General features: G+C 48.3%; 1 protein-coding gene across 6 annotated transcripts in view; it reads left to right on the top strand.

The window, feature by feature from the left end:
- Window positions 1–23,601, top strand: part of SLC39A11 (solute carrier family 39 member 11) — a 369,359-nt gene that overhangs the window by 293,312 nt on the left and 52,446 nt on the right. For all 6 annotated transcript variants that reach the window (XM_087441496.1, XM_087441498.1, XM_087441495.1 and 3 more), the window contains one exon: window positions 10,757–10,826. In XM_087441496.1, the coding sequence (XP_087297622.1) occupies window positions 10,757–10,826 (70 nt within the window). The remainder of the gene's footprint in view (window positions 1–10,756; window positions 10,827–23,601) is intronic.

Here is a 23,601-nt window from a genome sequence, read left to right as displayed (position 1 = left end):
ATTTCTCAACATTTATAAGGAAGACTCAACCGAGTAAGGCTGAGAAGTAAGAAACTGGTACTGTCAACAGACTATGTAACTCTAGACTGTGATAAATTAAACAACAAAGGGATTAATATGTTATTGAAAGTTATAGTGGTACCCATCAGAGAACTAAAAGTCAGAACTGTTAAAAAATATTTTACCTCTTAGGATTGGAACTAGGGATGGGGGAATACACATAAGGAAATGTGTTACTTTAGACTTTTTTGAACATTTTGAACTTTTTCTTCCACATGTAGGTATATTGCTTTGATTGAAAAGTAGCAAGTGGTGTAATTTAAATTAACCATTTTTTTTAGTTTCCAAGTAAGAATGTAAAATGAAGCGTTTTTATATATCTAGAGTCTTAGAAAAAGTAAAACTGAGAAATGGTCTTCAAATACGTGGAGATGATAACAGTTGAGGTAGTAAGAGTGCTAGTGAGGATTTGAACAGAGGGGATTCTGGAAGGCAGTAAAGGAAAGTGGCAGAGAGCGCAGTCCAGGGTATAGAGACCAGTTTCCACATCTTTAACAGGCTAGGTAGGAGTCAGGCTAGGAGTCGTGCTGTCTCATAGACATGAAATGTCTTGTCACTTTGAACTGAACAAATCAAAAACCATATTTATCCTTTATTGCCCAGTCGTTCCTTTTTCAAGCCTCCACTGTGAGTTAGTGCCGTTATACCCGTTTCTCAGACTTCGTGTTGACATCCCTTTTGCCCCCTCCTGAGTTTCCCCTCGTACCTGTTGGCTCAGCAAGTCTCACCAGTACCTGGCAATGGTCTGAGGCTGCTCCCCCTCTCTGACCTGACCCTCACGCTACGCCTACAGACAGCAACCTCCTCCCAGCCAGTCTCCCCACCTCCCTTCTGTCCCCAAACTCCAGCTTTTCTGATACTTCAGTATTCTTAAGATCCCTCTTTCTAAATGTTTTGAGCAGAGAAATGAGTTTCTAATTTTATGTCTTTAATGGAATATTCTAGATTGTGAACCACTTAAAGATGGGAACCATGTCTTACATGTCTTGGTATCCTATACAGTTCCCAGCACTTAATGGTTATTCAACAAATATTTACAGAGCGATGGTGCCTGAATGGATCTTCTTGCTGGCGTTGACTCCGTTCCCAGTCCTTTGGGCCCTAAGCAAGAGAGGAGGCATGAGATCAACTAAACAAAGGAGTGAGGGTGACGTGCTGTGAAATGGAAGGGTCGCGTGGGCTGAACGTCTTACGAGCTCTGTGGCTTTGGGCATATTGCTTGACCGTTTTGAACCCCAGTTTACCTCTCTGGAAAGTACAAATAACAATATCAGTTTTGCGAGATTTGGACAGGATTAAGTTAGATAATGAACACGTGCCTGGGGCAGTGCCTAGGACAGAGCTTCGCTGAATTATTGAGTCTTTTGGTTGCAAACTGCAGAGCGAGAACTCAAAGGATTTAGGAAAAACGTAGGGTATTGAGGGATGAAAGGATGTTGACACATCTCACATACCCACAGGAAGGACAGAGATGCAGCTGGGAGTCAGGCTTCAGGAATAAATGAAACAGAGACACAAACACTTCCAGGGCCCGGTTTTCTTTATGTCAGTGCTTCTCTCAGCACACCTGCTACATTCCCTTTTATACACTAGCTTCTTCTGAGAGATATAGAGTCAGGATAATGACAGCTCCTGACCTTCCCATCCTGTGGCTGCCTGGCCCTCTTCTTTCCTTGCTCAGCTAAAAACTCCCAGCTCTGATTGGGCCCACAGGGCCAGGTGCTCAGTCAGCCATGGCCGGGAGGACAGGTTCACACATCACGGCCGTGACCACATAGGGCCCACCCTGAGGAGCCTGCAGGCCACCACCTAGCACCTGGCAATCACTGAACTGGGATGTAGAAGGCAGGCAGTTATTTTCTTCTGTTAACCTTCCTGGGAAATGCCATTGCTCCCTATAGGAAAAATATGTGCCCACCTTAGATATGTGCATTGTGCTGTACTACCTGCCATCAGTGCAGGAAAATATAACAGTGACCTGAGACATCAAAATCTTTTTCTTGCCTGGTTTTTAGAAGTCCTTTGGTGGGAGTAAGGTAGGGGGAGTGATAAATGAACCTGTGTCTTAGGTTATTCATCATCCTAAAAGAACTATCAGAGTCTAATTGTGTTCAAAAGTCGTCCAAGGGGGTTACAAAATCCTTTCCTCTCAATTTCTTTTGACCCTCAAGTCCAGGTGAATTACAAAAGTATGAATAAGTCCCCCCACACCTCCAAAGGTCTCCCCCATTCAAGCATGCCTAAGAGTTAGTTATACCCCGTATGCAGCTTACAGGGCAGAGTGCAGCCAGGTGCACCAATGGGCAGTGCAGGTGTGATTCCAAGGCAGCCGGCCCCAGGCTGCCTTTCCTTTTAGCAGGGCAGTCCCGCCCGACCTGGGACCCAGACTGCAGTGCCTCCTCCTGTGGGATCAGCGGAGGAAGAGCAGGAGGCAGCGGCCGCCCACCTCCCAAGGGCCGCAAGACCCTCTGGGCAGGATCATTCCCAGTGCAACTCTGTCGATTCCCAAGGAATGCAGGATGTACTGCAGGGGAACAGCCAGCTCCCCGGCTCCCCTGGCTTTGCCTGGCCCCAGGCGTCCCCAGTCTTTTTGTGGAGAAGAGCGCCCTTTCCATGAAGCAGGTGAGCAGCTGGGCTGTGAGCTGTCTGTATGTGTGTGTGCTCTCAGCTGCAGGCATTTCCAGCTAGGAGGGGTCTCGCGCTGAATTCCTGCTACAACTTCCTTCCAGTGGTTCGTGAAACTCTGAAATGGGGATGAAACCATGGGAGTGGCTTTTGGCCACACTTTCCCCTCTCCCTTCTGGAACTCTCTCCCACCTCAGAGCAGTTTTCCCAAACGAGGATCAGGCAGAGAGAGCCCTGTGATGGGTGGGTGGGAACCTTCAGGGCGCAGTGTGGTGCTGGGGGCTCCCCACTGACGGGGTTGGGGCAGTGCTTAGCAGAGCCTCCATCTGCAGCCCCAGCTTCAGATGAGTGCACGTAGCACAGGATATGCTTGTTTTGGGAAAAACAGTACCATGCAGGCCGCACTCTTGACTGCCTGATGTCCTCCCATCATCCTGCCTCTTCATGTGTGCAGAGCTTCTTAGGTTTTCAGTGCTTCCTAAACCACCAAAGAGACTCCTTGGTAACTTACCAGGTTCCCAGAACATAACCTTGTCGACTTAAATACTGTGGATTTGTCAGGTCTGAGCAACCAGACGCTTCCCTGCATGCTCAGTGGCCAGGTGATTGGACAGAGGCCTGGAGAGCAGACCACAGTGCCTGTCTGGCCCCTCTACCACACCTGATCTGTCCTTGGGCCTGCAAGTTAATCCTTTAGATGGAGGACAAAACCAGGTGTGGCAAGAGTGGAGTGTGGAGAGGGGAGCTGGCTAGAGGCGGGCGTCTGGGCATGAAGCAGGTATTGGTGGTGGGAACAGCTCAGCATTTTCTGTACCAGCAAAGGCATCCTCTCCCTTTTTCTCTGGGAACACAGGGATCTGATCTTTGGTTGTTGAAAACTAAAGCAAATTGAAATTGACTCCTGGATGTGGGTGTTTAACAAGATGCCTTCACTTGCTGTTTAAAGCTGTGGCTATGTGTGTCTGTCCTCATTCACCCCAACGAGGAGATGCCTCTTCTCTGCTGTCTGCTGGAGCTGGGCTCAGTTCTAAGGAGGCAGCAGTGACTGGAGGAGAGCAGTTTTCTGGGCCCCTCCTTGTGTAAGCGGGTCCCAACTCGAGACAATAGAATATGCCAAAAGCACACTTGCAAACATTAATTAGAAAGTGGTTATTTTAATTAGGAGGGGATTCGTGTTGGAGTGTCTTCAATTATCAGCATCTCTGAATAAACTCTAAAACATGACTTCATTGATATTGATAAGAATTTGAGTTAAATTCAGCTCTTCTGGAACACTTCTATTTTTCATCTTTCCCAGCACTTTACTTTACCCCATGTGAATAACAGCATTTAGTAATCTACACTAGAAAAGTGTGTCGAACCACTTTTTCAAAAAAATAACAGTAAGTTGATAATTTCCATCCGCTATAGAGCCTTTGCCAGAATCCACAGGGATTCTATGGCAATACCTGGTGGGTTCCACCAACATTTTATTTAATAAACGTGTAATATGATCAGAGTACCCTCCTTCCTGATTTCTCTTCCCGCTAGACATCTGCGGCCAAAGACAGGCCAGGCCAGGGAATCAGCATATTGTGGACCAGGCTCCAGAAGGCTCAGCCAAGGCGTGGGATCAGAGTGGAGATCAAGACATCAGGCCTGCCCTGTGGTGTGTCTAAGCCAGAGAGGTTGACTCTTCCAACGGCTGAAGGCCAGGAAGCCTATACTCTACTACGATGTGACATTGCCCCTCACCCAGCATGTTTCCCTCTCCCAGCTTAGAGACAGTGCCCAGATGGGCAGGAGCAGAGGAGGGATCAGAGCTGAGCTCGCCCAGCACCCTTGGAGGCTCCTAATGCTGCTGGGGGTAGGTGTCCCCCCTTCCTCACGGCCCTCATGGCCCCCTTGGCCCCCACTGTCCCCTCCAGCAGCAGATGCTCCAAGATGGTTATTTCTCTATTTTTCAGTGGTGACCTATTAGGACCTGGGAACATGTAAAGTGGATGTTTAGACTTGCTCCTAGAGCTGAGTCCATATTGAATGTTAAAGCATCATCTGGCCAGAAGAGCTGTTACTTTTCATTCCTCTCAACCCCTCCTCTCTCCATCACAGTCATCCCTGACTGGGGAATAGCTCACCTCCTTCAAAGACGGATCTCCACCCAGGGAGAGATACTCTCGACCTTCCTTCAATGAGTTACTCATATCTTTCAAAATCTTCCTCCCTCAAGATAATTTTTTTCCCTTGCTTAAATCCCTCTGGCTGTAATTTGAGTCATTTTTCTCGTGTTCCATCCTCGGTGGAGATGGGAGCAAATAAGCCATCCTATTTCACATTATTTCTTCACCTTTGGGATCTGGTGGTGGTGGTAGCCATGTTTAATGTATATTGAGCCCCCACAGGATGTTAGCTGCTGTCTTAATGGTAATATTTTTTAAATCAAGGAGAAGAAGCCATGATGTCACCCCTCATTTCCTGCATGGCCTTTGTGTTGACATTTTCTGGACTGTAACAAGGAGATTCCGTGGCACCCACATAACCCCCCTGAGCTGCAGAGAATTGGCAGCACAGACACAGGATGGAGAACTGTGGTTTCATGGCAGCACATGGCAGGTGAAAGGCTGAGGTTTCTGTTCGCTGGGACCCCAACAGGAGCCCCCAGTGTGAAGGGCACCCGGGAGGACTACGATCATGAGCTGGGATGAGAAAGATGTAGCATCCAGAACGAGGGAAATGAGACCCCACAGGCTTGAGCCCTGGTCCAAACCACCCCGAGACAACCACGGTCTCCTTCCAAAGCCCTACTCTTGCTGAGATCATCTGACAGCCGGGTGCATATCCAGAGGAGCATAACCAGAAAGAGGATGGGTGTCCCCACAGCAGCTCTGAGTGCACTGTTTCCACCCCAGCAGTGGTTTAAGCTGAAGCAAGAAAACTGCATTTCTCTCTACCCCATACAGGCATTCTTTCCCATCCACCAGGGAACCTGCTGCTCGTGAATGTCGGGCAGACCTGAAATCACATAGATGCCGCTATTTGGGAGACTGGTGAGGTCTCCTACAAAAGACCTGTGAACTCCACCCCATGCCCTTAAAACTACAATTGAAAACGGAAATACTAGTTGCTATGATCTGAATGTTTGTGTCCCTCCCCCAAATTCATATGTGGAAACCCTAACCCCCAAGGTGATGGTATCAGGAGGTGGGGCCTTTGGGAGGTGCTGAGGTCATGAGGATGGAGCCTTCATGACCTATAAGGGTGGGTTCCTTATAACAGAGGCCCAAGAAAGCGCCGTAGCCCCTTCTACCATGTGAGGACGCAGCGAGAAGGCACCACCTGTGAACCAGGAAGTGGGCTCTCACCAGACACCAAATCTGCTGGCATCTTGATCTTGGACTTCTAGCCTCCAGAACTACAAGAAATAAATATCTGTTGTTTATAAGCCACCCAGTTTTTGATATTTTGTTATAGCAGCCTGAATGGACTAAGACACTAGTTTTTAACTGTTCACTTTCCTGCCAACCAGTTAAACTCCAGGAGGGTTCTAGAATAGTTTAAAAATTGTGTTCAAATCTCCTTCTTTGATGGGAGGTTAGTGATGCTCAACCTGGGAGGATTTTTCCCCCAGGGGACATTAGGCAGTGTCTGGAGATGGTTTGGATTAGCACAACTTGGGGAGAGGGAGTATTCCAGCATCTGATGGATAAAGACCAGGGATGCCACTCAGCGTCTTACAGGGTGCAGGCCAGCCTGTTACCGCAAATGTCAGTAGTCAGAGACCCTGTTCTGAGCACATCATGTACAATTCATTTGATACAACCGTCCTGTGAGCAGCGCATTGTTATCCTTCCTTCATTTTTACAAGAACCTTAGATAAAACACCAGGATTTGAGCCGGGTCTGTCTCAAGAAAGAGCTCCTTTTTGTTGTTCTTTTCCCCAGGGGAGAGATGGAGATAAAGGAGGGCCAGGGAGATGGAGAGAGGCAGACACACCCACCTTCCAACCCCAGGAGAAGACTGGCGAGGGCTGACTCAGCTTGAGAGCATATTCTCAAGTTTGTCTTCAAGACCCCTCTCCTCCTGCATCCGGGGACTCACAGCGCCAGGTTTAGTGGTTTGTTTTCCTTCTCTTTGCTCCTGAGTGAATGGCAGTAGCTGTGAAAGAGACAATGGCTTACTCATAATATTCAGGTACTTTGGATTCTTGTCTTAATTGCCTTCCTAATTTGCACTTTGCGTGGAACACCTGGGGTTGTGTGCTCCAGTGGCGTTTTTCCTCTGCTCCTTTTCCACTCAGCAGGGTCTTTCTACCATCTGTTGATCTTCAGTGTCTGCCTTAATTCTCTTATGTTCTTTCCGTGTGTGTAATTTGTCTTGGTTTCTTGTTAGTTTAGCTCTCAGGTGTTATCCCACCCTCAGACACGCTAACAATTGCATTCTCTTCCCCCATTACCTCTGCTTCCTCTTCCCTTTCTAAATCGTGGAGAAAGGGCAGGGCAGCGTGGGGCAGGGGGTTGTGGTTCCCTCCCCCAGGGTCATAGGAGAGCAGGGAGGAAGGAACCATCCCAGAATGTTCCCCCTGCTGTTGGCATGACCAAGGTACAGGGTGGTGGAGAGAAAATATATTCCCTTTGTGGAGCTCTTCGGGATACAGAGGTTGAGATGCCGGCTCTCACTGCCCACACCTGGGAGAAAGCCACAAGCCCAGGTCAGCAAACTGAGGTTGGGGGGTGGGGAGGGGCTGTGTAGAGGACTGAGGGTCAAAGCCTAGTTCTGCCCGTGGGCACTGAGTCGCTTGGGACAGGCCCTTTCTCTCCTGTGTTAACTGGGTACCCCCCTTGCCCACCCCCAGAGCTGCTGGGAGCAATTATGTAAGTGAGGGTGCCGGGGCTGCATGCTAAATGACTAGAAAGAGTTAGTTTGTTAATTTTTCTAGGTCCTATTGCTCTGGGCGGCAGTATCGTTTATATTAAAATGACTAATTAGAGTAAAATCTTTAACAAAAGAGCTGACCAGCTGTTGTTTATGGTTTAGAAAAGCAAATTTTTTCAAAGGGGAAGGGTTTGCCCCTCTGGTGTCAGGAAACACCCCTTGGTCCCTCCCTGGCTTTTAACACGTATCCCCAGTGGGCCAGGGGTGTCTTGAAGATCTCTGCCCTCAAGACCCACAGTTACCCATGGGAGTGGTTGTGGTCTCGGCCCTGTTGGCACCAAACAAAACAGTTGAGAGCAGCAGGTATGTAAACACTGGACTGGCCAGATGGAGGCATCTCAGATGTCCTCCAACTTCCTATTCTCATGGGCATGGGCAGCTCCTGAAATTCAGGGGCTGCACGAAAAGAAGCTGCCTCCTCCCTGATGGAAAGGATGCCTGAATCCCTCAGACATATCCACTGCAGCCCATCCTGAAGTTCAGCTCCCACCAGTGTCGAGCACCCCACCTAGAACACTCCTTCTCGCCACCCCTTTTGGAAGCTTGTCAGATGCGTCAGGCAAACCTGAAAATATTGAACCTGTATCCCAACCCCTCCCTGGAGTTGTGGCTTCTGTAGTATCCACCATGGAGGAAATTTCTGGAAGAGAAGGAAAAGAACAAGCAGCCATGGAGAACCAAGAGCCTGGACCTCAGAATCAGAGTCCACCTGGGCTCTCAGACCAGCTCCTCATCAGCTTTCCTCTCCGAGCCATAGAGTGGAGGGGAGGATTCCCACTTGTAGTTCATATATACGGCTTCGGGCCCAGCGCCCAGCGTAAAAAGGGCCTCCACCTTCCCATTTCTCAAGAGAAAGACCAGAGAGACGAAGATCTTGAATACAAGGCTTAATTTGGAACCTAGAGTCATCTTAGAGGAAAGTCTTGATGAATGAAGACTCAGCCTTTATTAAGAATTGACTTCAAGAGCCTTAAAAATAAATAAAAATAAATAAAATTTTAAAACCTTGGTTTTGCAAAGTCTGGTTGCTCCAACAGTGTTGACTTGGCAGGCCACTTCAGCCTGAGAGCTCTTAGGAGTGCTTTGGGGGCTTTTCTGCAGCCCACTATGGGGTGTGTCATGTATGCTGGGAGGCTGGGCCCAGGAGCCTCAATGCTGCTGTCTGGTTTTGGAAAGACTCCCAAACTCCTGGCTTCTGAGTCTGGCAGTGGCCCAAGGGTCATGCCAGGTGATCTCTGGGGTTTCCTCCACCTCTAAAGTCCTAGGATTCTGTATCCCATGGTTGGCCATTATGAGAAATATGGGAAGATATTTGGTGGGGCTTCAGAATCCCAAATTCTCAGCCAGCAGCCTCTGGTGGCCACAGCCACCCCATAAGGTCCCCATAGGAGATTGAAGCACAGAGGGTAAAGTGAGGCAGAAAGGAACGCTTTATGCCTTAGAGGGTCTTTGGGCTCCAAACCCCATTGTGGTCTCTTGGTGAACTGGACTAGATCACGGGTGAGCTCATTCCCCTTAACACGGGACAAGCCTAAGCAGCCCTCTTGTCCCTGGGTTCCTCCCAGAGTTATTATTACAATCCCAGTGTCCTTGGCTCACTCCAACTAAACAGGGCACAAAAACAAAAAGGGGCGGTTCAGAGAGACAGTACATCCTGAAAGACAAACCCTTCTTTCTTACTCAGCAGATTTTGCCCCCTTCCCTCTTCATAACAAAAGTTCCTCCTGGCCCCAAAAGCCCTTGGTCTTATTTCTGACCAGTATTGGTAATTCTGTTTCCTATTTGGATTGAGGTTGAACTCCCCCATGGGTGTCAGAAAGTGTCTCAACGTTATGCTTCTACCCTATTCGTCCCAGGCCACTGGGGCAGTTCCATCAGATACTTGTAGACCAGCATTGTCCTTCCACATTTGATCATAGTCAGGGTGTTGGTGAACTTGGCAAGCTCACGAGTCACACTGGAAAGGACTTGGAGAATCATCTTGTCTGTCCCCAAGCTTCAAGCTAGGCTATAGCCACACCATCTCAGAGTAGACTGGAACAGTCTCTACCATTTGAGGATGGCTTGTCAAATGTCGGTATATAAATGAAAAGCAGTAGGATATATTGGAGGATACGAGGAAGTCATTTGGTTTAAAACTAATTCGGCCTGACTTTGTTTTTCCAAAAGGGTCTAACGTGGCCTGTTGAGCATGCAATATACATCTGCTTTAAATACTTACTATGTCCCAAAGACAAGAATGATGCCCTTCAAGATAGGGCTGTAACTTCCCCCATACTAGCATTTCCTTAAGTATAAGCATCTCTCCCTAAACTAAGGATTAATTACTGACGTGCTGTGCTCACCTTGTGACCACTCACCTTGTGACCACCGACCCTCTGTGTTCACCCATCTGCTGTGCCAGCAAAGCAATCTCATGACTATTGTAAATGGGACATTCCTGTCATATGTGATGTATGCTCTTTATTCCAAGACGGTATATAACCACTTGATACACCGTACTTCTTTGGTGCCCTTCCTTCCTGGGGAAAGGAAGGCCCCAGGCTAGTCCTCTGATCTGGCTCGTAATAAACTCACCCCAATTTTGATTTATAGGTTGATTATGGATTATTTGTGTCAACATCAGCAGTGACATCATTGGGCCACCATATTGATTTTGGACTTCTTGTTGCATGAGCTAATAAAACCCTATGTGTTAAGGTCAAGGGTCATCAAACTCTTTCTATAAAGGCCAGATAGTAAATATTTTAGATTTTCGAACCATACAGTCTCTGTCACAATTACTCATGTCTGCTGACATAGCGCAAAACCAGCCGTAGATAATTCATCAACAAATGAGCAGGGCTGTGTGCCAATAAAACTTTATTTATGGACACTAAAATGATATAATTTTCATGTGTCTCAATTCAAATATTCTTTCTTTGATTTTTTTAAACTATTTAAAAATGTAAAACTCGTTCTTAGCTTGCGGGCCCTGTTTATATATAGGCAGTGGGCTGGATTTGGCCAGGCCATCGTCTGCTGATCCCTGGCTGAAGCTCCTGTTATGTGGATTTTCTGTTACTGGCAGCCTAACGCAATCTTACCTGACACAGTGATGGCGATGAACCTTATTGGAAAGTGATTCCTAACCCCTCATGCTTTCTTATGTCTGTTTCAGAGGGTCTTGCTGTTGGAGTTGGATTTGGGGCTGTAGAAAAGACGGCATCTGCCACCTTTGAGAGTGCCAGGTAAGCCAGCACCTGGTGCCCTAGAACATGGCACTGCACCCAGTGGTTCTCTGGAAATGCTTGTTACCTGGATGAGCACCCCCACCCCCTCAGAGCTGAGACTGGTGGATGTGGGGAGGAGGTCAGGTGATGGAGTACCTACCTGAGGTACTCCATCAAAGAAGCAGGTTTACACCAAGTGTTTCAAGTGGACTATCCAATGGGTAACCACTTTGAAAACACAACATGGATATAATCGCATGCTGTTCTCCAAACTCTTTAACTATATAAAGACTAAAGACAAAAACATGTAGCAAAGGCAGCAATTGATGCTCTCAACTGCTCCCTCCTTTCTGAAGCCCTCCCTTGCTCTTCCTTGACACTGGCCTCTATTGGTTTCTCCCTCTTTGTGACTGCTCCTTTGCAGGTTCTTCTTTGGGCTTCTCGTCCTATGGCCCTTTCTGAAATGTGATGTTGCCCAAGGATCTGTCTCTAGGGCACCCTTTCTTCTCACTTAATGCACTCTCCTTGAGGAACCCTCTCCATTCCCAGGACTTTATTTTCCATCTATCTGCTGGTGATGCCCAAGTGGATCTTCCGCCTAGATTTTTCTCCCAAACTTATTCCTCTGGGCCCCACTATCTTCCAGACATCTCCACTTAGATGTTTCACAGGATCCTCCTGCTCAGCATTTCCAGAGTTGAGCTTATTGTCTCCATCCACTATCATGCAGAACCTGCCACTCCTCTGGTGTTCCCCATCACCACCCAGCACCCAGTTGACCAAGCCAAACTCACTGTCATCTTTGACTCCTTGTTTTCCCTCATCTTTGATAGACAATCACCAGGCCTTGTAAAAGCTTCCTATCTTCTGCATCCCTTGGATCAAATAGGGCCTGAATAAGGTTACAGCCTTGGGATCACAAAGGGGGCTTATCCCTTAGGCTCCACATGGTCCACTCGTGCCCACAAAACCACAAATACTACAACCTCCAGGCTGAAGGAGAGCAGGGTGGAGCTTTCCATCCAAGGGCAGCAAACCCAGATGCCTTCAGGGGACTAAAGAGTAACAAAAATGAGTGGAGGCAGTGGGAATGGTGAGGACAGAGGTGAACCTCAGACAGATAGCACATACACTGTCTATAGATACTTGAATCCATAATTATTTTAAAAGCATAATTCAGGTCAAAGACATGGCCCAGGGGCCACTAGTTTCTGACCCCTGCGTCTAGCTCATTCCACTGCCTTCTGACTGGTGCAATCTCAAAATATAATTTTTATGCCCTAAGACAATGGCATCACCTCTTTATAAGGGTCACCCCTGTGTCTGTTGACCCTGGTTGTCAGGAACTAATTTCTCTCATAGCCCCTTTTCCACCCTTCCCTGGTTACTGAACTTGCCTCTTTGGGGCCCATCACCTCCTTCCATCTATTCCCCCAGCTGGCATGGGGCCCCTGCGTGTTAAGCATAGTCACTGCCAGTCACCAAATTCTAATGCTATCTGTTAAGGGACATGTCCGCTCTATGAAGCCCCGAACATGTCTGTAAGCTGGCATGTTCTAGGTCGAAATTTTCCCTGTTCTCAACTTCTTATTCCCACCTGTGAGACTCCCAAGTCACTTCCTCGCCCTATCTCCAGTCATTCGTTAACATGATTCCTATTGTGAAAATCAAATGAGACAGTAGATGGGAGGGGACTTCAGAATGTAAGAAATGTCACCAAAATCAAGGGCTAATTATGATCCATAATGCCTTGCGGGCTGTTCTTCTAGCACTGGGCTGGGCGGGGGAGTTTGGCTCTTCGTCACTTGGCATAGCCATTTTGATCTTGGCTTTGTTTCAGCCGCGAGGAACTTCAGAGTCAGGCAGTATCCAGGGGGCTGGGGAGTCCAGAGGGGCTGACCCCGTGAGCATTCAGAGGCCAGGTCCCCCCACAGCACAGGGAACCGCACACACTGCAGAAGGTCTGTGCCCAGCCTATGACAGCGCTGCCCCAGGCACTGCGCTCACAGGCCAGGCTTTCTATCGTGTGGGGCCACATCTCCCGTGACATCAAGATGTCAACTCCAACGTGCCTCTGTTCTGCACCAGCACTTTCTGCTAATCTTTAGAAACACTTCTGAAGAAAGTAGAGCAAAATCTTTTCCAACCTGGCACCTCCCTACCCTGGACCAGACAGATTGTCTCTGAGTTACATAAACCCTCAACAGGACCCTCGAGCTGGGCTTGGGCTGGGGCAGCAGGCCACAGTATTTTCAGTCTCACAAAGCCTCTGCTAAACAAGCTTCCCTGGGGGGTTTTCATGCCCCCACACTTCATCCAACCCCTGTCACAGCTCTTGGGGCAGAGCTGTTGGGGCTCTGCCGCCATCACTGTGTCCAGAGGATCCTGGGGGCCCCCTGCACTGCAGGCCCCAGACAGGGGGAGCTCTCCCTCCAGCAGACCCTACCCTTCAGCCCGTTTTCCCCACTTAGAAATCCATGTATGGTTTGTGGTTTGGGGTCTTCCTTTCCAAATGCCTGTGGTCTTACTTTGAGTGGTACAGTGCAGAACAGCCCCCAGGCAAGGCTTGTTAGCTCTTCTGCTCTTAGCTCACACTACAGACTGGGGTTTCATGGGAGGATAGGGAGGAGAGGGTGGTGGAGAGGTAGAGAGGAAAAAAAGAGACAGGTTAATGCTGGGTGGAGGGGTGCAAGAACCAAGTCATCAGATAATTAAACATGTCTTTTAAGAGAGAGGTTTTGCTTTTTAAAATTCCAGTTCTGTGTGATTAACAAGTGGCACACCTAAAACATGACATGGACAGGTTGAAAATACAGGAATGAAAAAAAGATACAAGGTGAATGCTGATGCAAAGAAAGCTGGTCTTACAATTTTAGTATCAGACAAAACAGACTTTCGGGCCGAAAGCCACATAAAGAATAAAGGTCAATACTTAATGAAAAGAGAAACCATAGGTTGGTATAACGATCTTGCATTTGTATGCACCTAGCAACGTAAGCCTCAAACTGGTTGAGAAAAATTGTCAGAAGCGCAAGGAAAACCACACACAACTGCAGTCGTGGGGGAGGAACATGATTTCCCTTCTGACACTGATAAAAAGTTAACAAAATGTACGTAATGGATATATATAGAACCCCAACCCAGCAATTAGAAAACTTAATATTCTTTTCAAGCGTATGTGTGCATGTTTCCCAAAATTGATTAGAGTGCTGTGCCATAGAGATAGTCCGAATACCCCAAAATCAAAGCCTTTCAGACCACATTCTCTGACCTCAGTGTGATATAATTGAAAATCAATAACAAAAAAGATAGCTAAGGGCTGGCCCGGTGGCGCAAGCAGTTAAGTGCGTACACTCCGCTTTGGCGGCCCGGGCTTTGCGGGTTCGGATCCCAGGCGCACACCGACACACTGCTTGTCAAGCCATGCTGTGGCAGCGTCCCATATAAGGTAGAGGAAGATGGGCATGGATGCTAGCCCAGGGCCAGTCGTCCTCAGCAAAAAGAGGAGGATTGGCATGTATGTTAGCTCAGTGCTGATCTCCCTCACAAAAAAAAAAAAAAAGATAGCCAAAATAATCTGTTAGTGGGCAGTTAAACCCATGGGCGCCGTAAGATTAGCAGAGCATAAGCTCCGAGGGAGGGATGCAAACCAAATTATCTGAGAAACCAGTAGATGGAGGGGCAAGCTCTTCCCTCATCTCGGGGGTGCTTCATAGAATGGGTGGTATTTCACCAGGAGTGGGGGTCGGGCAGCTTGGATAGGGGAGATGATAGTGATGGCTAATGCTGTGAGCAGGGGTCCCAAGGTGTTTTCAGGTCGGTGGATAGATGATGTCACTGAGATGAGTTCACATGCTGCGTTATGGAAGATAAGACTGATGGCTGGAGAAGAAGTGCATTATTCAGCAAGAGGTTGGCAACTATGGTGGGTTCTGCCGCAGGGAAATGACGAAGCCCAAGAGGTGATTTAAATGTTAACCTGGCTCCAGTGGAATAATGTGGGGGGAGAAGGTAGATGGGCCAGTGTGAAGAATTGAGCAATTGAACAGATATGTGTTGTCCAACCACAGCTATGTGTTTTAGCAGCTACAGAGAAGATAAGGGATGCTGTGATGATGGTGGGAATGAAGGGGGTCTGATGGAGGAAGAGGTTGTAAATGCAGAACAAACAGACAGCTTTCGTCAGCTGGTTTTGTTGTTGTGTGGAAGGGAGAGGTCAAGTTCAGACGACGAGACGTATGTAGTCATGTGGTACTGTGGAAGGGGCTAAGAGGGGAGAAAGGATGGGTTTGCATGGATTTGGGAGAAGAAGAGTTGCCTTGCGCATGCCATGTGCACCAAGCTAGCTGAGCCAGGTAGTTTCCTGTTCATTTAGTGTGGGGGTCAGCAAACTACGGCCCATGGGCCAAACCTGGTCCAACCTGTTTCTGTAAATGAAGTTTTATTAGAACACAGCCACACTCGTGTGTTTACATACTGTCTGTAGCTCCTATGTGCTGCCAGCGTTGAGTTTCATAACTGCCACAGAATTCTTAAGGCTGAAAATATTCACTCTCTGGCTCTTTACAGAAAAAGTGTGTAGACCCCAAATTTAGTGGACACCGTCCATAGTTTCAGTCCAGATTCATCATCAAACGCACTGACGCCAACTTTCTTTCTTACGACCTCTTTCTTGTGCCCTGTTGATGATGCATCTGGAAGCAGGAGGTTCTCTTCTCTCTGTGACACCTATGGCATCACAGCCACCCCCGAGAGAAGAGAAAGGTAAGAAGTTAATACTCCAGGGAGGCACTGTCTTCATTTCCCACTTGACTTTCTCTGACCAGGAAGGTCGACAGGCGGCTCACAGCGTATAATTCGTGTATGGCTGCTGCCATCTAGTGCTCAGATGCTGTTACTTCACCACCTTTATGACACCCTCCCCGTTGCCCACTTCCATCACATCCACCTTTCTTCCTCACCAGGTAGCTTGTGCCGGGGTTTCCGTTCAGAATTCAACGCCCCCTGAATGATAAAGAGTCTCAGCCAGCAAAGGGCAGCCTGTAGTTCAAGGGAAACGCAGCTTTCTTCTTTCTGATCTGGTCCCATAGCAATTTCTTTTGATTTCACCGCAAAGAAATTCTTCAGACCACAAGTCCTTAGGGAGTTTGCTGCTTAAATGGTTTTCCTTTCTAAAGTGTCATTACCTTCACAGAACTTATTCTCCGGAGAGGAAGCATGCCCTCAGCTCTCACTTAATTCAGTGGCGGGCATCATTCAAACCATTAGGGAGAGCAAGGTTTATTTATGCTTAAAAAGTTTTCTTCACATATCACTTCCTGTTTTAAGCTTTGACTGAGCACACGTTGGGAAGCGTTTGTCCATGAACACACCTGACCGACAGGTGCAACAGGCATCCTGGAGCAGGCTGTGTGTCGAGAGGAGGCTGGCTGCAGACTTCATGGTGTGCCGTGGATGATCCACAAAGCACGTCTCCAGGGTACGCCTGGATGTGTTTCCTGCCAGGTGCCCTGACCAGCTAGTGCTGACCAACACCCAGACACTTAGTGAAGGGTGCCGGGCTGGTGAGCCTGCATTTGGGCCTAATGTAGCTCATGAAGTTACACATGGGCATCACAATAAATTTTAAGGTATATGTTTCCCTCCCAGATCAGAGGAAAACTTAAGTCAGATATATCCTTTTGCCTGGCTTAAAACCCAATATGTATGTTGACATATTAACAGTCGTGTAAGATAGCAGTCATTAGTCAACTAAGCAGCCATTTGTTTAGAAACAAAAGCAGCAATAGACACATCTTTCTGGTCACTAGTCAATGTTAACCAGCTGATGAGTATGTCTCTATGTGTAGGACCTATTATGTATGTGCCTCTATCAGTCCAAGTAGTCCCCCAACTTTGTTCCAGTATATTCTTGAAGCCAGGTTTGCAAGTTAAATGTAGAGAAGCTGAAGAGGAGACTTCACTGTCGTGGTGGGGAGGGGTCTCAGAGAACTAGAATATAAACCTTTCCATTGTTGTTCACTCAAGCATCTTTCAGGGAGCAAGCTGCCATGGCCGTCTCCACATCACAGACTGCTCTTATGATGCCCCTAGACCTCCCTGAGGAGGGACCAAGTTCTCAGACTTCTGGAGAGTTCTGAGGATCTCCCTTCCCCAAGGCTGCCCATCCTGACCTCTTCCCTGCCCACTGAATTGGGTCTGACCATTTCCCAATCCTGGGGGAAGCCAGAGCCCAGCCTGGTCTCCCTGGAGAGTGGTCTTGACAGAAAAGTGCCTGGGAGAGGAAATTCTTTCACACCTTGACTCCTTCACTCCCACCTCTTCCCCAGCAGAACAACACACGCTCCCCCCGCCGCCCCCCCCCCCCCGCCCTTCAATGACTTCAGCAGAATTGGAAGTAAATTCCTGTGTTGTTCTTTATTTTCAGTAGCAGACTGCTCTCAATTTTATTGAATGCAAAAAAGCCCTTTTTTTGAACCCATCAAATTACCTTGTCTGGAATTCTAGAGTAATCTATTGGCAGCTCTTTCTCTTAAATTTTTCTTCCCAATCTTCCCACACACTGATAGCCTTACCTTGAATTATTAAGAGATGGTGGAATTTCGCAGGCAGGCAGCAGCTGGCAGACAGTGCCACCGTGCGGTGGTTTGACATCATAGCTTGCTAGGTGATGTACAAGAAAGGAAGAAGTAGACCTCAGAAGGCCACTGAGAGGTGTTGCTGTCTGAATTAGTGTGGCTTGTACAGCAGTCATACCTGCAAAAGTTGGGGACCATGTACGTATATATACAAGTTTATAAAAAGCTCCGCGCAATTTTTGACATAGTAGCATTTTTATAATCTGGCTATTTTGACCCTGATATTTCACGTCTCCAAGCACTTACAAGTTTCCATCGTTGTCCTATTTTCCCGGGCCAGAGAATAGCAATATAGCTTTTATGTGACCCTACACAGACAGGAAGAAAAAATGTGCGTGGACCACGAGAGAGCAGGAGGTGCTCCACACCTTTGATTGTCTGTAGAGGACGATGGAGGCGTGAAGAGCCCTAACTTCAGAACACCCCAAAAGTCAATTCGACTTTTCTTTATCCGTTTCAGGGTGACACATTTATCTTTATAATGACTTTTTTAAGTCTTTGGAACACGGCGAAGCTTTTGGGAAACAGTCTGTTTGGTGCATTGCTGTAGGAAGCTTGAATAAAAGGGGCAAGAAGTTTGGGGGCTGGGAAGCAAACGGGGAGAAACGAATGTCCTTGTCCACAGCCTGGCAGTTCCTCCCTCCCCCTGCCCCTCTCTTTCCTGGCCCCTTCTCCCTCCCTGTGGGTGTTTATGATGATGCTTTTCATGCTCCAGCAAGAGCAGCATGATTCAGGAAAAAAAAATTGCAGTGTTTTGCCAGTAAGACGTCTCCAGTGCCTGTGTTAGTGTCCTCAGTGATTTTCTTTGACTGAGTAATGCTCTCGGGGGACAACGGCTTCCTCTTAGAGACTCTGCCCACCACATCCCCAGGTCTGTGCAGACAAATAGTATGTCATCGTTACCTGGAAACCTGGTAACTCTCCAGTGATGAGGAAGAGAATCTGGAACTTAATAGCCATTTACCTGTGAAATATGCCCCTCGTGGAGCCTGGTGCTCATAAATCCCCACATTGGATGGATGGACAGATGGACAGATGGGTGAATGAAAGTCTATTTATTTATCATTTACCTGCTCCCTGAGATTGTCCCTGACAAGCTGTTGAATCTTGGTCTGGCTTCACCCGTGTACCTGGCAGACTCTGAGGCCCTCTTTCTACACTCCCCAGGACCGCTGTGATCAGTAACATTATTTTAACAAAAAGCCATTAGAAAAGTAAACGTGTCACCCCCAAAACGACAAAAAGAAAAATCTGATTGATTGTGGGTGTTCTGGAAGTTGGGGCTCTTTATACTTCTGCTTCCTCTACCAGTGCAGATAATCAATGTCTGAGGTGACCATCGGGTGTGTCGGGGTGACCCCATTCAGAAGGCCACTTACCATCATTCGTCCCTTCCTGCTGGTACTAGAGAGGGGCCATGTCTCACTCTGAAAGATGGTCCTCCTTTGAAGGATGGAGAAATTTTCTAATAGAAACCTCCTGACAGCGATGCTGCCATTCACAGCCCCGACACACACACAGTGCTACACGGACAGAGAAATGGCCCGGGAGGATTATGAAGAAATGCACTCATTTCGGCACTGTCCTCCCAGTGACACCTCTCCGTCAAGCAGGTGGGACACTGGCTCACCAGCACCTGGCAATCTGACCGTGTCCTTCACTCTCACTATCCACGTGAGTCCCATGAGAGAGGGGGATTGCATCTGTGGTTCTAAGACTATTGGGCTTTGTGGGACAATGAAAATGTCCCCCACACATGTGAAGACTGATGTAGAGGTGCCACCTGTTATATTTTGCAAAGTAAAGGCTTTGAAATAAAACTGCTATCACAGACTCTCACTACCAGTCAATTCTTTTATGAGGTGTCTCTCTTGGAAAGTGTATTTATCACCAAAAATTGTTCATCAAGTCAGGATAAAACTAAGTCCTTTCTGCTTTCCAGACAGGAACTCACTTTCCTCTCTCTCTCTCTCCATTCAAACTCATGAAAACCTTGTTCAATAATGCTTGATATGTGATTATGTTCTTAATACAAACTAGTCAGCTTTACCCCCCTGGACAACACAACAAGACCGATCTTGACTCTCCAGCTTATTCTGCTACTGTGCTTTAACCTATGTTGAGAATCCAGTTTCTCTAAGTAGGCGTGATATACTTTTAAATATTTTCCATATCTATCCCCTTTCTCTGAACACCGAAGCCATCTAGGAGAGGGGGAGGAGGGGGCATGGGGGTCTCCTTGAGAGAGGGAAGTCACAGCCTTACGAGGGACCTTGATTCTTGAATTCCTAGTATTATCCAAAAAGAGAGTGACTTAGCTTGGAAAAGAACCTGATACTGGTAGAGACTAAATTTCTTTTAATTGACTAATTTTTTTCTGCTACTGTGTAGAAATGGGGGCTCTAGGCCAGGATAATATCAGGAAATAAGATTAATTTTTTAATGCACGTCTTCATTACGGGGTGTAAACAAATGAAATGTTTGTTTGCCCAACATGGGGTTTTGGTTGTGATCTGAGAGAAGGCAAGGAACAGCCACCCAGGCAACTCCAGACACTTGTCCATCTGCTTCTGAGGCCAGGAAGAAAACAGATCCTCACCATGAGGAGGGGGATAGGGCGCCCCCTACCCACAGTTACTCATATTCAGAGGAACACAGGGAGGCCCTTTACCAGGACCTGCCCAGTTTAGACACTGTAGTTGCTCAGCCCATTCCCATCCCAGCCTGGTTTCCAGGACATGAGCTTCCCGCCCCTGCCCACCCTGAAGGAAGATTGGTACAGAGTGGTTTCCACAGTCTTCATGGAACCCACACACAGGCCAGAGGCCCGAGTCCAGGAGTATGAGGGTCTCAGGTGTGCATGGCCGGACCTCACGTTGCTTCTGCTCTTCTGTGTCTTGGGCTTCATGCCTAACACTGCACCTTAGCTCCTTACCTCAATTTCCCTTTGGCCTTCCCGGGCTGACTTTGCTGTCACATCTCAGCACGGAGCCCTCACACTCTCTGGCCCTTGCTACGGGGTTGTCGGTAAACGTCCTCAGCCTGTATTGTGCGGTGTACGGGTTTCTCCGTCTTGCACCCTCGCCCAGAACAGAGCCTGGGCCGTCTCTTCTGTTCTCTGCACGGGACCCAGGACCAAGCTGTGCGTGGTCTGCTCTGCACCAGGGAGGTAGACGGCCTGCCTGGAATCTTATAGATGATTTTATGACGGGCAGCCCCCTCCAGACAGCACAAGCTGCTTCCCTCTTGCCCGCCTAGTTCCCTGGACTCATTTTCAGGCCTCAAGTTGCTTGTAACAAGCTGTGCAGGAGGATGAACAGGGCAGCGATGGGAATGGAGGAGAGAAAAGTATGTGTCATCTCTAGCGCCTGGGAAAGCCACAAAGAAACCACACTGCTGTTCTCAAAGAGCCTTGCGGGGTCCGTGCCTCCCCCCAAGCCTGCTTCAGGCTAAACAGAGTACACGTTGTGTAGAGATCTGTCCCCCGTGCCAAGATGTCCAACCCTGTCGCCAGGGACTTGGGTGGGGGTGGCTGGGGGCAGTGGTGGAGGAGGAGGGGGCGGCAGCATAAATGGCCCCTTGTGCTGCTGATGAGGGAGAAGCTGCTGCCCCGCAGACACAGGAGGGCAGCACGGAGCCTCCCTCCTTGTCCGGAGAGCGTAACTTGTGTGGTTACACTGGAGGGGCCCATCACTGCCCTGTCCTCCTCCTGCACAGTTTGTTACAGGCAACACGAGGCAGAAAGCAGCTGTGTTTTCCAGAGCAAACCACTAAGGGGGCTCCAGGTGCGGCTTGGCTGGTCTTATTTCACAGGGTTTTGCTTGGCAAGCTGAGAAAGGCAGCTTGGACACATCAGTTCTTTGCCCGTGTGCCACTAGTAGAGACAGCTGTCATTATGGGCTGTTTACATGCATCGCTTAGTCCTCACTGCCGTCCCAGTATGGAGATGAGGATATAGAGCCTGGGAACGTCCTCTGAGGTCATGCTCATGGCAAGTGGCAGGTTCAGGGTTTAACCAAGGTCCGTCTGATGCGGAAGCCCGTGAATGAACCACTCTGCCTGGCGTTCTCACCCCACTGCTGCCTCTAGCAATCATGGAACATTCATGAAAGCTAACATGTACGGAGCGCTTTCCATGTGCAGATCCTGTGCTCATTGACTCATATGTATTAGCTAATTCTTAAAGCCCCTGTGAGGGAGAAATGACCATCCCCATTTTGCAGATGCAGAACGTGCCCAGAGGCACACAGCACGGCGGGGGCGGAGGCGGATGTGAACCCAGGCAGCCTGGCTCTGGAGCCTGTGTCTTTAACCATTGCACTCTCCTGCCTCCCAGGTCATGCACCTGCTCTGACTATAAAGGCTTGAAAACTGTCCCCTAAAGTGGTGTGGAAAAAGGGGTCAGCTGAGTTGTAAACGGCGTCTCGTCTCCGATGGTGAACGCTTTTGCCTGGCTATAGGAGTTCTGACTCCATTGTCAGATGCGTCTTTAACATCATGTCTCATTCGGCATGTTGGGAAATAGAAGCATATATAAAAACTCCCCAGTGATGGACAGACTTTCCAGCTGGTCTCACTGGAAGCAGGTATTCATGGTAGAGACTGTGTTAGGCATCACTCCAGACATTTGTGGCTGCAGTAAGACCTGTGTCCCTTCCCGGGTGCCTCCATCAGCAGCATGCTGAGGGAAGGAAGGGGAGAGAAGAGAAAGCTCTAAAGAGACAGTGCTGAGATGGTCTGGTGGCCATTACGTCATGACCCACTTCCCTACCTCACCTCCGGAAAGTGGTTGGACAGATGGGCTGGGTCATCTGGAGGACAGAGCTCCCGAGCAAGAGTTACCTGTCCTGTCGGTTCCAGGACAAGAGGAGGTGGTTGGCTGCTTGGGAGCCCCAGGTTTTCAGACGATGGTATTATAGTAGAATTGTGTCCCCTAGAAAGGTATGTTGAAGTCCTAACCCCTGAGACCTGTGAATGTGACCTTGTTTGGCAGTAGAGTCTTGGCAGATGTAATTAGTTAAGATCAAGTCATACCAGATTAGGCCGGACCCTAAATCCAATATGACTGGTGTCCTTATGAGACAAGGAGAAAAGACACATTCAGACAATGCCGTGTGACAACACAGAGATACAGAGAGAAGATGGCCATCTGAAGACTGAGGCAGAGATTGGAGTGATGCAGCTATGAGCCAAGAAATGCTGAAGATTGCCAGCAGCCACCAGAAGCTGGAAGAGCTAAGGACGGATCCTTCCCTAGAGACTTCGGAGGGAGCGTGGACCTGCCGACACCTTGATTTTGGACTTGTAGCCTCCAGAACCGTGAGAGTAAGTCTCGGTTGTCTTAAGCCACCCAGTTTGCAGTACTTTGTTACAGCGGCCACAGGAGCTAATACATAGGGTCTCCCAGCTCTCCATCCACATATTCTCCATCCCTCTAACCCCCACTTAGCTTTCTTCACATCCTCCCACAATGGACACTAAGCCCTGAGCATCGCTGTTTTAATCCATATTCTTCTCTATCCCAATGCATTTTGTTTTCCATACCCCTTTGGTGGCTTTTATTTTTTATTTCAGGAGGAGGTTGTGATTTTTTTTTTTTTCCTTAAGTCTCTCTCAGTTCAATTTGGACCAAATTGGAGAAAAGCAGTGGCTTTCTCCTTTATTCATGGCTGCCTTCAGACGCTGGCCCATGGGAGAGTCAGGGCTGTCCCCCGTATTGGAGCTATTAAACTGTCGTAAGAAAGAGGTCTTTGTCACGGGGAACACGGCGCTCGGCTCAGAAACAGAGACAGATTGTGCCAGAAAACAAACAACAAAAAAAAAGGCTCAACCACAGAATTCTTTGGGACTTCAGTCATCAGCCTCTCACTTGTTCTTAAAAGACAAATTTCCTTTCTTCAGTGTAATTCCATCAGATAGGTCGTCAGGTTTTAATTCTGTCCAGAACGGAGGGCCAGGGGCCCTCCCCAGACCATCTGCGCGGGGCCTTCACCCAGCTCACGGGCTGCATTACCTCATGCCTGCCTGCCTGCAGGTGGGGGAATCGGAGCCCCCCCAGGCCTGCTCAGGGGGCCGGGCAAGAGAACGAGGGCCTGAGTTGGGTGTTTTTCGGTACAGGGAAGGGAGAAGCAATTGGAGAAGCCAGTGAGGCCAGG

The sequence above is a fragment of the Ceratotherium simum genome, chromosome 16 (assembly GCF_057802395.1).
Source record: "Ceratotherium simum simum isolate JZ-2026a chromosome 16, ASM5780239v1, whole genome shotgun sequence".
Taxonomy (NCBI): domain Eukaryota; kingdom Metazoa; phylum Chordata; class Mammalia; order Perissodactyla; family Rhinocerotidae; genus Ceratotherium; species Ceratotherium simum.
This window is presented reverse-complemented; position numbering and strand designations above follow the sequence as displayed.